The 15,308-nt window shown below is 42.3% G+C and overlaps 1 protein-coding gene across 1 annotated transcript; it reads right to left on the bottom strand.

Moving 5' to 3' along the window:
- Window positions 1-206: 206 nt before the first annotated feature.
- mideasa (mitotic deacetylase associated SANT domain protein a) lies at window positions 207-14,130 on the bottom strand. The gene is made up of 13 exons (XM_080790227.1): window positions 13,602-14,130; window positions 11,373-13,103; window positions 8,843-9,004; window positions 8,140-8,458; window positions 7,862-7,931; window positions 6,493-6,635; window positions 6,067-6,170; window positions 5,904-5,979; window positions 4,825-4,913; window positions 4,011-4,154; window positions 3,427-3,549; window positions 1,750-1,916; window positions 207-1,355 (listed from the first exon to the last, which is right to left on the bottom strand). Exons 2-13 carry the CDS (start codon window positions 12,843-12,845, stop codon window positions 1,067-1,069), a joined length of 3,159 nt encoding a protein of 1,052 aa, XP_080646353.1. The 5' UTR covers window positions 12,846-13,103; window positions 13,602-14,130; the 3' UTR covers window positions 207-1,066.
- Between the last annotated feature and the right edge of the window lie 1,178 nt (window positions 14,131-15,308).

The following is a 15,308-nucleotide window of genomic DNA, read 5'->3' as shown; positions in this document are numbered from 1 at the left end:
GTGTGTGTACACTACGTATATCTACACGTGTATATATGTAGGTATAGGAAAAAGCAATGGAATGGTGAAGTAAAATACAGCCTATAAATTATACATCACCATTAAGTGAAATTCCCTGAAACACTTTGAACCACTACCCAGGCACCACCTACTGGCAAAAGTCATGAACTGCATTTTCCAAAAAAGAAATATGATTTACACTCGAGAACAGCTGGACTTTTTAATACTCTTCCAAGTCACAAGACAAAAAAAGATTGTATACGACCAAAATCATTGCAATTGCAGTATAATATAAATATATGAAATGTCATATATACTTTTCTTTTTATACACAATAAATTCATTGTAAAGGTCCCTCAAATGAAAAACAAACATGCAACTGACCTAAAGATTAAATGACAATCCGTAAATAATATCAATATCATAATATAATTTTCTTTAGAAAAGTAAACAATTTAAATGTGTTGTTATACAATCTCCATTTTAAAAGGCTGTTGGTATAAAGTTGAAAGACTGCTTTGATCGAGACATGATATTGCAAAACAGACACCCTCCGATTATAGATACTTACAGATTATATACAGAATATCAAAGAACCATCAAAGTGTATCCATACAGTGAAAAAGTATATTATTTCGATGTTCAATTAAATAAGCGATACAAAAAATGCCAAAAATAGCAAACAGTAGCATACATACAGTAGATGTGCATTTACAAAATATAAATATATATATTTTTTGTTGTTGTAAAAGCTAAAACATACAAATCTGTCTAAAAATCTGGAGTGTGATTCCCTGGCAGACGTTAGAAAAGCAGACAGGGACCTGCAGACACACTTGTCAAATGACACCAGTATCAGCCTGGCGACAAAGCGTGAACTATTAACTGGAAGACGCAAGAAGCTGAAAAATGAGATTCCACTTTTTAGTGCCGATTCTCGTGGTCACACTGTTGTCCGGAGGAGGGACGGGACCACATCTCTCATCTCACTCTCCAATTCAGTATCTCCACCCCCCCCCCCCCCCCCCATCCTTTATCCCCCCCCAGACAGCTTCTGTTTATTTTCTCAGTGCCAGTCCTCATCATTTTCATCTTCCTCCTCTGAGGATTCGTCCTGGCTACTGCCTTCCGCCGCCACCTCCGTCACTCCGTTTCCATTACCGCCGTTCCCATCGGCCCCTATGGCTGCCGCCTTCAGTTTCCTGGCCAGAGCCGCGGCTGCGGCTGCGGCCACGGCTGCCTCCGCCGCCACCGCACGCTCCTCCTGCTCTTTCTGGCGCAGCGCTGCGGCCTTCTTCTCTTGTTCAGCGTGGCTCTTCATGTGGGCGCTGCGGCTCTTCACTTTGTAGAACACCCTAGAGTTTGGGGGATGAATTACAATACACAGATTAATAAAAAGGAACATTCAATCCACGTTATATTATTTTATTAAAGCATTTGTTAATTGTATAGCATTTGTTCTTGAAATTCTTAATTAAAAAGGCATATTCACAATAAAATTAAATAATGGCGAATCCAGTGCTGCCTGTATTTAAAAAAGTTACTTAACAGTTCACGGTAAAGTTTAAATTTGAAACTGTAAAAATATGACCTTTTTAAAAAAAAAGTCCACTTTCAGGATTAATCTTTACTTTTTTACTGTGTATTTTACTGTGTATATATGTAATCAGATACATCAGTCTATATATTAATTCATTTAATTAATTATGCTGCTCTAACAAAGTCACCAATGCTTAAAAACACACAAACCTGCTACACTTCTTGCATGGAAACACTCCCTCAGGGTTCTGTGAGGGCTTCGGTGGGGCTTTGATCTTCTTTCCTGCGGATTCGGGACGAGGCTTACGAGGTGCCGAGAGGGCCGTTGACTCCTTATTTGCAGAACTCTGTTCTTTCAGCACTGGCGCCGGTCCAGCCTACAGCATCAGACATGTTTCATTTCGGCACACCAACTAGACTCAAAACTTTTAACAGCGTAGCTTAGCTTTATTTGATTTTCTCTCCTCATTTTTATCCCACGATTTTGCAACCCATATTTCCCCCAATGTCAATTATCTAATGTGATCCTAGGCTCTACACACCCTCCGCCAACCTGGGGAGAGCAACAGACTGACCTCATGCTTCCTTCAATGCATGAGGTCCAAGCCGGTTCTTTGCACCTGACAGGGGGGAGTTTCCCTGGTTGGATGTAGCACATGGAAGGACCAGTTCCTTCCCCCTCCATCAGGCACCCCCTGCTGGCCAGGGTTAGGCAGTTTAGCGACCAGGATTACTGCATGATCTTTTTGTGAGGGTACTACCCAGGGAGAACATGCAAACTCCACACAGAAAGGCCCTTTCGCCAACCAGCTTAGCTTTATTAATGGGGTGCACCTGGTAGAGCACAAACTCAAACTCACTCATTGCTGCGGCCGTCCTATGCAAATCTGACCCGAAGTCCTCTGCTGCCATGTCCTTCCCCATCTCTCTATCTATACCTCTCCACTGTCGCTACCAAACAAAGGCTTGAAAATGCCACCCAAAATAACTTTTAAAAACATCATAGCTTTATTACTACCATACCATTAGTCAAAGCAGTTCTTTAGGGATTTTTAACCAGTAGATTTCTGACTGAGAGGTGGTATTTATCCACGGAAAATCAATAAAATGATGGTAAAAAATTACAAATATATAATGCAAGTTATGACAATAACTCCCATTGTGTAAAAATACATTTTAGTAGTCTTTTTGGTGATACCTCGGTTGCTCCATTGTCATTACAATTTTGATTGGACATCAAAATTGGACTTTTTGCTTTAACTTCGTTTGCTGTTGTGAGCAATATTTTGTGTAGGACATTTATCACATTTATCATTCATCTTGTTGTCCAACATACTGTGCTTCTTCAGAATTAATAATTCTACAATTGATTATAGTTGCATAAAATGCAACTATATTGCAGCATATTTTATACACGTTCCTTTTTCTTGTATTACGGTGCAATATAGCCCTTTCTCAATACAATAGACCTGTGTCTCCCTCTCCCGTGCTGACATTATTCCAACCCAAAATGAAAATCCTGACTACGCCACTGGTATGACTTTGCATTATCTGTTGTATTTTGACAGTAAGTAGAGACAGGAAAGACAGGAGAGAGAGAAGGTGACATGGAGCAAAAGGCCTCCGGTAGTCAGGTTGTATTTGAACACGGTCCAGCTGTAGCAAGGTATAATAAAATAAACATTATCTGAGAAACAAGAATATATTTTTCCCTGTCGTATACTAACTACAGCAACTGATAGATAGCCGTGAGTGTGTTCGGAATTCTGTGCAGGTAATTTACTCATGGCCATTGTGGCCAGATGTCAACTATGAGATACAAATAAATGTCTCCCAGTGTAAATTGGTCCAATAACAAACATTTACCGGTCAAGGTGAAATACTTACATAGTCATGAACCTTCAGTGAATGAGTCACACTGGCCAAGTTGACATCGTGGTTCTGGTCACCTGAATCCTCCTTCTTACCATCTCCCTCCACCTCTCCTTGGGTCAACTTTGATTGAGAACTCTGTGACATTTTGGAAAACATAAATCTTTATTCAGTAAAGAAGATATACGGTTCCAACAAATTCCTTTTGGACAGGATAGTAGTAGGTAGTAGCCCTGGGGGTATCCACAGTAGTCGAGGTCTAGAGATTTAGTTACACACATTTGAGAGAAAATGGGTTGAAATCCAGGTGGTTATACAAATGCATGAATTAAATTAATCATTTAAATAATTCCCGTCTATTGATCTGCTCTCAGAACCTTCATAGTTGAAATGTATTTTAAAAGGCTGAGCACCGGCTCATAGTTTTGAAATTAAAATTCACCCGTTTTGGTTAAGAGTATTTGATGGTAAAATATACAGACACTTACAGTATGTAGTCACATTTTGGATCAAAATTATAAAGCATAACCACCGTCTACCAGTAATAATTATCAATTGTGATAACAATTGTGAAGATAAAACCAACAAAACTAATCTACCTTGATATCCACCACTGCCTCTGTGCTCTTCTCCTCAGGTGAATCTGAAGGGCCGTAAGTCAGAGTCCCACTGCGACCGATCTTCACCTGTTTCTTATATGTGTAGTAGAATTCTACACACTGAGCCACAGTCTTGGTCTCCACCTAAGTTTGAATAACATGTACCGGTATACAAAAAAAAGAAAATATATTTTTTGCAGTTAAATTAACACTAGATTTTACTGTTTGTATGCAAATGTATTTTTCTTGCTCTTAAAATAATGTTAAGTGCTGTGTTAATAGGAGAATTCCAGACCAACTGTTTTCTTAGCTTGATCTGATGTTATATCCAAGATTACATAACTCCTTCCCGAGCCCACCACAGGTCCGATGGTGCACTGTGTGCTTAACGCTGAATCGCTTATTTTGATCGCTTGAAATTTATTTTTGTCATAATGCCACAAAACTCTCCATAGAGTTTTTTGTCCCAACTCCCAAATGGGCTGCCGTTGTGTCGTTAAACACATTGCACAGACTCAGAGCTGCGGTGGGCTGGGGATGGAGTTATGCATTTTTTTCACCTGTACCACTCGTTCTCGGATTCAGATTAAAGCCCTAACCACACCAAAGGGTCACCATGCAACTCCTTGGGTCAAAACGGATGCATGGAGTTAACGCTAAAACCAGCTAAGAAAACAGCTTGTCCGGAATTCTCCTTTAAAGATGCGTTTTATGATCTTGACTTATGACTGTATCTACATTTTACATGAAAACAATGCATGGGCAGAAAGAAGCAAGTATCAGTAAGGTACTTTCAAGTAAGGAATCAGCGTACCAATTTCTGCACCTTAATGAAGTCCTTCCTGTAGGCAGAGATGCCTTTGTTGAAGTAGCGCTTCTCTGATGGAGTCCAACAATCTGAACCTGAGTGTAAATCAGACACAAACTTCTGTGTCAGCATGCATAAGTGCGGGAACTATAGGGATGGCCTGGCTGCATCCCCCTTATTGGCTGGTGGCTGAATAGTATTTGTCCAAGTAATCCAAAACATGTAGTTGAAACAGATCAAATACAAAGATTTGACCAAGAGGGGCTGCACAGAGGGAAGCCACTCTCATTGCTGCTGCTAACCTCGCATCCATTTACAGCATAGCGCTCATATCCAGCTGCTTACTGAATCCATTCATTTCAACACACGCATGCATACACACATTTCGGTATCCGTTCTAGACAGGATATACAAACTGCAAAGTGAAATCCTCACAGTACGCTGGCAAACCAAACTTTTCGGCACTGAATGCGATTCAACTCCATAAACAGCTCACGCCTGGAATTACAGCTGACAGGATTGCATGCACAAGCGAGAAGGCCTTTCAAAGAGGTTAAGATATTTGATGAATGTTGTTTATGCCTGTGCCTTCCTGCGTCATCTGCCTTGTCAGAAGAAATCATTCTACCGTTTATATCATAAAACCTGATGATCCAGAAGGGGATGGTTGACACATCTAACTGTAAATCATGTGTAAAGTAATAGTACCATGCAAGACATTTGAGGGTGCTAGCCCCTCTTATGTCCAGCTTTGAGGGTTTGTGCACTAATCCAGCCAGGTACAGTAAGACATGGCTTTATTAAACACTGTTGATGTGCAGTTAAAACCAAAAAATTACAGCATTTTTTTGGTTTTGGTTGTACAGGCTATCGTGGGCTTCTTGAGGTATACATTTATTCTACACCTGGTTTTTTGTAAACAGTGCACCTAATGGAAGTATAAGGGGCACCTGCTGTGTGGGCAAAGAAAGGGGGAAAGGGGTCTGGATGTCTGGTTACAAGGGTGAATATATAAAGCCACAACATGGCAAATTTACAAACAGTAAATTCATGTTCAACGTTTAAAAGTGTTAATTGTCCCTCACCTGAGTAGTGATAATTTGACAGGTGATGACCTTTGGGGAAGACACGTTCTCCAATCATCAAAAGTCTCAATGTCTCCTAGAAATCAACATGATTCCGTCACAAACAGAGTGCCAAAAAGGCTTGTAGTAATTGACCGACTGAACTTTGAGTCAGTATACTCACCAGGATGTCACCCCCACATGTATGCATACAGTGTAGAACCAGCTCCTGATTGGTTCCTCCACCATGGAGCACACTGGAACAAGCCAAGCTCATCATATGCTCCACTACAGTATGTAGAGAAAATAAGATATTTTTAAGGAATATTAAGTTCAGAAGACAGTTATAGAGTTCTGTTATGCAAACCACCACCATACCACCCCGTTTTATTCTTTAGTTGATTGTCTCAGCTAAAGATAGAAGGACTAAACAATAGACAACAGTTCTTAATTATTATTACATAGTATTTGCTGTAATTGGGGCAGATTTCGATTTCACTCATACCGGTATCTACAAATTATTGAAAATCATTGCTCAATACAATCTCAGATTAGGCCTTTAAGAGAAATAGTAGCACACTAAGTGGTTAATGAAATACAAGACACTCACTGTTCTGCTGGTCTCCGCCCTTGAGATGGGATTCCTCCAAAGGCAACCACACCATGTCGGCCTTGTGCAGGTCAAACTGAGTGGCATCACGCCCCCTCAGCTCTGGAACCTCGGCCTGGTACTGCTGGCCAATGTTGATCCGCCTGGTCGAGTCCAAATCCAAGACAAATATTAAAAAGGATGTTCGTTAGTTAGTTTCATTTATTATTTTTAAAATGTTACGGTAAGCTTTTGGTACTTTGTACCGTCTACCAGAGGGAAGTAGTTCGAACTCCATGCAGAGTGGATGAGAGGGGTCGTTTGCTATCTTGACAGCTTTTTTACGAAGTACCTCCTTGTAGATACAGCCTAATTGTTTCTGTCTCTTCCCAATGATTTTTGAGGCTAGGTTCGTTATTCGCTGGAGCTTTCTTCTTCCTTTTACATTTAGATTGCCATGATCAGGTTTTTATAGACTGTTTCCATGATATGTTTGCTCACTCTAAAGGAGTTGAGCTTGCGTAGTAGGTGGAGGTGTTGGTTACAAGTTTTTTTTTAATCTGGTCAGTATTTTCACTGAGTTTTTCACTGAGTTTGCAGTCAATATATGTGCCTAAGTATTTAAAAGTGTCTACTACCTCCACTATTTGTCCACCAATTGTAATGGACTGCACAGGTTCCTTTTCATGAATGACAAGTTATTTTGTTTGTCACATTGATCCCTAAGGAGCTTTTATCGCACCAGTTCTGAAGAGATGTACTGTACTCTGTATGCTTCCTCCCCCACTGTGTCCCCCTTCTGCAAAGTGGGAGGGGACTTGGAGATGCTTTGACAGGGTGTTAAACAGGCTGATAGTTGCATCATCAGTTCCTCTCTGACTTTTATAAGCAAATTGGAGATGATCTAAGCTGTTAGAAACCATCGCTGTGATTTGTCTGCTTATAACTCTTTCAAAACATTTCCATAAGTTGGGCATTGTTAGAGAGTCAAGCAAATACTGGAATAGCATCAACACAATACCTTTAAGTTCATGAACATTTTCTTTCAACACTCTACCTCTAAGGCCATCAGGCCCAGGGGCCAAGTTGGGCTTAGTGCCGTTTTTCCTGTCGGTTTTCCGACAGAAAAACACGTCCAGGGTGCAACCACCTTTACTGTGTGGGGGTCCCCAGGGGGTCCCTCTACTGTACTGTACTGTGACACCCGAAACCATCATATATACAGAGTGTGTGTGTGGGGCTGCGCAACAGTGACACTTTTTGAACAAACGCTATTTTCGTGCTCGGACAGACCCAGGCAGGCAGCCAGAGACAGACCCAGAGACACACAAAACTCCGTAATGAAGTGGTTGCACCACTTAAAACAAGTGTGGATACGGATAGTACTCACGGTTCAAAACACACAGGTGCAGCATCAGTGATCAAGGGCAGGACTGGAGGTGTGAGGTCTGCTGAACTGGCTGAAAAAGAACAAGAGCCCTTTTAGAGACACTCTCCAAGAACATTTAAGTAATATGCACAATTGCACATGCACCGTAAAATCCTGAGTCTTAATTTAACGTTGAATGCGTACAACAGAATGTAAACTCTTAGAATTCAATTAACATTGAGGATTTGACTGCATAGCTATTAGCCATGAGATACAAGAAGGGCGACGGTGACACCTACTGGAGCGCAGGAGGCTTCGCACAGCAGACTTGGGCGTAGCTGGTGGTGGCAGGCTCTGGTTGCCTGCAGCTATGTTAGACAAGAAGGTGGAGAAGAAGAGTCCCGAGCCTTCACGCACAGGAGACAGGATTGGCGGAGGTGTATAGGGGACGAGGGGATGATCCGGAAGGCGCACCGGAGAGCGCAGGTGACTCTGGTAGTGAGTGATGTTGGAGTAGACTGAGGGAGCGATGAACGATGATGGTTTTGGCGGAGGGATGAAGAGGGGCTCAGGTCGTGGCCGGCGCTTGAATTTGGACCTTCCATCGTCATCCTCGTCCTAGTGCAGAGTAAGAGATGTTTCAAAGAATGTCAAGTAGGCAAGACACAAGCGTTTCTGAGGAAGACAAAACTGATCAGACTTAGGGGCAGGAGATAAACTCAGTTACTGGTGACTCTAAATCAACCTTTTAAAAATGTGTTTGTAGAAAACATTGAAAACATATGTCAATAGGAGCCATAACAAAAATCACACCCATGTGAAGTGAGGGGCGCTCTTATCATCATACATCTCATTCTGGCCAATCACAATTTGCTTCCTCAATTCACCGCCTTCACTTTTATTTTCATACTTGTTTGTGTTACTTTACACAAACCCAGAAAGCTAACCATAGGAGGGGCTAGCGCCCTACAAAATGTATATCTATATCCTTATAGAACCAACCTTGCCAATGTTGTCTGAATGGGGGTTTTTAAGTGAACGGCGACGAGCCACAATGACGGAGGGCTTGTGGTCATGCTGAGCAGGAGGATGCTCAATCTGAGGGCAGGGACCTGGTGGACTCCCATGAACTGGCACAGACACTGGTATTACCAGGGGCTCCTCCTGCACGTGGACAAAGAAAGGAATGGGTCACTGGGTTGAGAAAGAAAATGGCGATGTACAAAGGAAAATTCAGTAAACATTGTTTATTTAAAATTATATGGAGTCAGCACCAGGGCTTTTTGACATGTCACTAAACTGATTTTGGAGTGGATTGGATTACTCACTTGGCAACTCAAAAACTCAAACTACATGTTTATTCATAGCGGAAATACAAATGTGAGATTGTAGATCTGACATTTATATATTTGAGGGTATGGAATACTACTACTCCTACTGTACCGATATTTTGAAATGAGGGCACACAAATGATATAGTAATAAATATAATGACTCTGATAAAGACCGCAAGGTCGAAACGTTAGTCGTTCTGTACTTAGCACCTAATAAAAGGCTCTAAATGTCCGTGCTGCTCCAGTGTCCTCTCCTCCTTCAGTAATAAATATAACTTTTAAGACCAGGGCAGTAATTCTATTTTTAAATTTTGCAGTGTAATAGCTTCGTTATAATAAAACTGACTTAACTGTGTGAATATTGCTCTTTGATTAAAATGACTATTAGTATTTCTACCTTGAATGGCTATGGTCATAATTACTGTTTGTTATATTATGATTTCAGGTGTCCGTTTACAAGGGAAAAAAATGTTTTTTTATGCTATGAAGCTGTTCTTGCTAAAATAAAAAATAAAACGGAGGTGGAGAGTTGCCTAGTATAAACCTAAATTGAACTAATTGTAAACCAATTTTAATAAAATAAGCTCAACAGAACTGAAAACTATCATAGGATTTAGCAAAGCTTCAGAGCTTTGATGAAGCAGAGTCTGTTGGAGATTCAGGATCAGATAGTGACAGTTATCCAAGCTGTGCTTCCGATTTAACCACATGAACACAAGAGTCCCTATTCTGGGGTGGACATGAGGTGAAAATAGCAGATATACAAGCTGACAAATTTGACAATGCATTGCGAGAATGTTGTGAGCTTGTAGATCGGCTATTTTCGGCAAAGAGATTTGGTGTAGAATAGAAGGAAAAAGGAGCTGACAAATTATAACGCAATGGGGGACCCCGGTCAACTATGTGGTTTAAGAAGGTGTCAATTCATACACACCTATTCTGTCATTGCAGATCAAATTGATTATATAATGGCCATCGTAGTAAACGTTGGGAATTCTGTTTGTGCGAGTGTTAGAATTATGAAACTATATAGATCAATTTAATCCATTTTGGGCAGGAACCCCTTTTGGTGTTAGCATTATGCTATGCTTTAGCTATTGAAAAATAGCATTTCTACAAGCTCATAGTGCACCACAGAGTGGCGCGCTACGAGCTTGTAGGTCTGTTATTTTTGAAAAATTGAAGAACGACTGACATAGAAACATAGCTTTTTCAGAAAAATGTCAGGATGTAGAAGACATTTGTAGAATCTGATCTCAGGTCAAAATGGGTTAATAATGGATTTAATAATCAATGAATCAGTATACTGTAATGTTATTGCCAAACTAAGTGTGCTACTGGTGACTAAAATACAACAGCTTGGGGTTGTGAATACCAGTCTGTTTAGAGCCAGCTGACCAGTGTGGGAGTGAGAGTGTGCAGCCCCTCCCTAGTTCTGCTGAATGACTTGGTAGAGCCTGAGGAATGTGGAGGTGTGCAGACTTGCAGTGGTTTCAACAGTACACCCAGCATGGACGCTCTGCTGTTACTGCACATGAAAAGCCTTATTTTGTCAAGAGGGCTGCATGTTCAAACCCAAATAGAACATATTTCACTTATTCTGCCGTACTTTGCTCAGTTTGCTGTCTTTATGTCAGTCTTCTCAGTCATAAGTTGAACTATTGTGGAAACATATGCAGCCATTTCTTAAGTTTCTATTGGGTGTGCCACATCAACATAAATCATGAGAGAAACAAGGTTACAAATATCACATTTCTCCCACGAGTAAAATGAGAGCAATATATGCAAAATGAAGTATCTTCAATAATAGCAGTTTTTCAGGTTATACCAGTATCTATTGCACGCCGTACAGGGGAAACTATGTGTATACACATGAAACAGTGAGACAATAGCAGTTGCAACGTGACAGCTGCAGATAATTAAATGTAGAATTTAAAAATCCATTTAACAGATTTAGGAAAGGGCAAGCAATAGGGAAGTTCTGCATAGAAACCAATCTCTTCCTCTTTGTATAGGAGCATGGCAACTATGTAAATGATATAATCAGCTCCCCTTGTCAGTTCACACCTGCTAACTAGCTAACATGGCCATTCCTTTTCAAATAAATTATAGTCAAACTTGGATTGCTATTGCACTGAGTAGGGACATATTATAGACAGTGATCAGTAGTATTTAGTGGTATATGATGATTTTGTTAACCTTGGTACCCTTGTTAGGAAGGGTCTCCATTTCTGATGCCTTCTGGGCCAGAGTCTCCAGGTTGACCTCTTTGGATGTGCGCCTCCTCCTGCGGGTGCTCTGGATAACCCCTCCTGTTGTCACTTGGGCCTCTACTCCTCCTAGCCCATTCTGGGAGGACAGGGGCTCCTTTGAGGCCTGAGCCCAAGGGGTGATGTTTGGGGGGCCCAGTGGAGACTGCCCGTCCCTTGAAAGGCGACGTGAGCGTCGGGGACCGACAGCCGGTGCCTCGGAGTGCTCCGGGGGATTTGAAGAGGCCTTCTCTGTGCACAGGTCTGACATGGCTGATGGATCATCAAGTTGGCTCTCTGCTTGACGTTGCTGTGCCGTAGTGCCCACCGACTGAACGTTTTCCTTCTGAGGGCTGGTGTCAGTTGGACAGGGTTCAGGCGGTTGGTAAGTCGGCATGTTTTGGCTTTGCTGCTGCTTTTGTTGCAGTTGTGTCGTATCTTGTTGCTGCAAGTTTTGTGAGTGCAGTTGTTGCATTTGATGCATTTGTTGCCTCCGTTCCTGTAGCTGTTGCTGGTGGTGATATTGTTGCTGCATTTGCTGCTGCAGCTGCTGCTGCTGCTGGATTTTATGTTGTTGCATTTGGTGTTGCTGTTGTTGCTGCTGCTGCAAATGCTGCTGCTGTTGTAGTTGATGGTGGTGCTGTTGCTGCAGTTGCTGTTGATGGTGCATTTGGTGTGGCTGCATCTGGTGTAGTAGCTGGTGCTGAGTTTTAGGCTGCTCGTTGTAGCCCACGTTGGGCATGGCCTTGTTGCTCTGGAACACAGGGTAATACCCAGGAGGGAGCTGCTGTTGTTTAGTGGGCCCAAACGCCAACGGAAACGGTTGCAACATGGACCCAGGCATAGTGTGGGAAGGGGCATGGGGCTGACCCGGGAGGTCAACACCTTTATGACCCTGCTGCTGATAGGCCTGGAGCTGAGCCTGCCGCATTGCAGCTGCAGCATGCTGGTCCCACTCGAGGCCACCCCTCACCGGAGCCTGGCCATGGGCCTGAGGGGCCTCCCTGTAAACCTCCACCGATCCTAGTGGCTGATTTTCTCCCCCCATTTGCAGTACTCCAACATCGTGGCCTCCTTTATGGAATGGCATTTGGCCTCTGATGTTGTTGACCCCACCCATATAGGGGGCGAAGTTCTGCCCCCAGGCTGGTCCAGGGGTTTCCTGAGACCATCCAGGGGCCTGTATGGGTTCCTGGTGCATCCACTTCCCTGCAGCCTGCTGATACTGAACCCGACTTTGGGGCCCTTTCTCTGGATTAAAAACACCAGAGCTGTTACCAGCATCACTGTGACTTGAGTCTAAAGTCTGAGCTCCCGTGTCATAATAAACCTCACCAGAATGCTGCACAGGCTCCTTCATGGCTGAAGTCCTAGGTTTGCCACTCTTGTCTGTGTTAACTTTCTGTTGAGGAGTAAGACTCATAGTACTAATAACAATAACAATATTCTTTGAGTCGCAGCAAACTGTCTTTATCCCAGCAAACAATGCAAAACAGTGTGACTACACTGTCTGACTGGTTGACAACTTTTACTCTGCCGTGTTTAATTGTGTGAGCAGAGGTATTTGGGAGGAAATATAAATCCTAAAGGAAAAGTCAGAGGGTGGGGGCACACACACCCCTCCTTCCACAGTCAGATCCGAGGATTGCTGTTCTTCATCGTTCTCTCTGATCCTCAGGACCTTGTAAGAGAAAGGAGGTGTTAGAAACCGTTTCATTCCCCTCTCTCTCCAGGGTTTCAAGACTGTCTGACCTCTGTGGCTAATAGGAAATGGCAGCTTACATAAACAACTAACTCAAAAGGAAAGTACAAGTCAGAAGGCATGACGCATCCCTGGCACACAGCAGCGCCCCCACGACAATGTGCACGTTAGACATCTATGATCGAAAATGTAGGCCTACTGTATCATTTTCGGCCGTATACATGCATAGTTAAGAGTTGTATTACAGGACGAGTCACACGCTCTCCACATCTAAGCAGCCAACAAGGCGTGTGCTGCTGTGCAAGGCTGCCATTTGGCACAACAAGAAATACAGGAAACGAGTCTAGGGGGGACTTGTGCATGCGTTCGCCAGCGTGATAGCCAGTTATCTGCAATATTTACTATTACTAGGAAGCTTCTATGAGTAATGTAGTTCGATGAATGCACCATTTTACTTAGCTGTAACTGCCAGTGTACCTTATCAATGTTGCTCAAAGATAACCACGCACGACGAGTTCCAGGGAAGCGCTTAAGTTGCGATCAAAGTCGACTAGTACGTGCACATCCATGTCGAGATGTGCGCAACAAATCATACTTGTGATCGCTGCAACTTTTCCATCGACTTCCAACGTTAGATCACGCTATTATATGGCGCCCACGTGGGCGAGGTTCACATTTCCACGGAAAAAATATCCCAGAGTCGTGACAGATGCAATAGTACAAACTGTGTTTAGAGTTGCAATGGTCCATTCTGTATCTGTAAAGTTGAAAACTTCCAGGAAAACATGTCCACAACTTTCTCTCTCCGTAATAAAACACAGAAACGTCAAATGTGCAAAAACGCGGCCTGTTGCAACGCAGGTTTGTGTTTTCGCAGATATATATATCGTACAAAACAAACTTCTACGGCGCTACGGATCCTGGTTGGTACATCCAGAGTGTTTAAAACGCTGCAAAAAAGCTCAAACACGCAGAACTTTTTGCATCAACGAACGAATGTATTGCATATTCGCCTCACCCAAAAACAGCTCAATTCACATCCTGTTATCCAATCCGATTGTTCGACCACGCCCATCTCCATATCCGTGTGCGTTTGTTTTTCTTTCCATGGTCGCCCGGTAAAACCGCAAGCGGGAGGTCAACTTCAAGCTCTCTAAACCAGTGGTTTCACAAGAACCCCCAAAATAACATGTATTTGGACCACCATCGGGGTTTTTTTCAAGGTGATAAGATCTACAAGCTCACAACGCACATAGGGTGTCTGTGAGCTTGTAGATCGGCTATTTTCAAATAGCCTACATAGGGTTAAAGCTGCACTGCGTAACTTTCCACTTGCACCTATAGATAGCTATATCATATAGTGGGGTTCCGTCTCCATGTTAAATTTAGTTGTCATTTACAACTCTTGTAAAAGTTTTACTTTCAGGACTAATTTGAAGTTGAGGGTCTATAGAACCATTTTGGTTCGAGTGGCAATCACCAAAATAAAATAATTGGCCTCTAGGGGGCGTAGTCAGGTGCCAACCCCCATCAGCCCTACCAAAATATGTAAACTGTTGTAACTTTTGATTAAATGATCCAATCTGAACATATGAGATATGTATGGATTCACAATCAGGAGTAGCAGTTGGTACTTAAACCTTATTACACATAAAATATTTGTTTCCACCCAGTATTGGTGTATATCCACAAAAATAGCAGGAAAAACGAGCTAAAAGCGAGCTAAAAGCGAGCTAAAAGCGAGCTAAAACAAAGTTCTTAGTATTACACACAGACACAACAATTCAGTTAACATTTGTATTTATTTTTTTAACTGTATCACAATATGCCATTGTTTTAACTATTTGTACAATAGTTTAATAAAGAAAATGTCCAGCTAGTTCTCACATTTACACTTGCACAGGCGTGTGCAATTCAACTTTGCTTTCATGCAACTGCACCGAGTGCAGGTCGGGATACAAGTACTTTTACAAGTGCACTTCACATCTAATTTCAATACATCCTTGGCGAGGGGCAGTGTGGTCCAAATGGGAAGCAGCTTGCCATCCTCTTCCTTCCACCCATAATCGGTGGGGTTGTGAACAGGCATCATGGACCTGCATGAAGGAATGATGTAATGATTTAATTAATCAATTCATTAATTACATTTGCATATTACTACAATACACACATTAATATAGATAC

The sequence above is a fragment of the Protomyctophum bolini genome, assembly GCF_963924005.1.
Source record: "Protomyctophum bolini genome assembly, chromosome: 19".
In the NCBI taxonomy this organism is placed as follows: Eukaryota; Metazoa; Chordata; class Actinopteri; order Myctophiformes; family Myctophidae; genus Protomyctophum; species Protomyctophum bolini.
This window is presented reverse-complemented; position numbering and strand designations above follow the sequence as displayed.

Bases quoted from the DNA above. Each gene is read 5' to 3' on its own strand.
- mideasa (XM_080790227.1), bottom strand. From the start codon at position 12,845: ATGAGTCTTACTCCTCAACAGAAAGTTAACACAGACAAGAGTGGCAAA. The intron at 9,005-11,372 runs GTTAACAAAATC...GTCCACGTGCAG, and splicing joins TTCCTAACAAGGGTACCAAG to GAGGAGCCCCTGGTAATACC. The intron at 4,914-5,903 runs GTGAGGGACAAT...ATTTACACTCAG, and splicing joins GTCAAATTATCACTACTCAG to GTTCAGATTGTTGGACTCCA.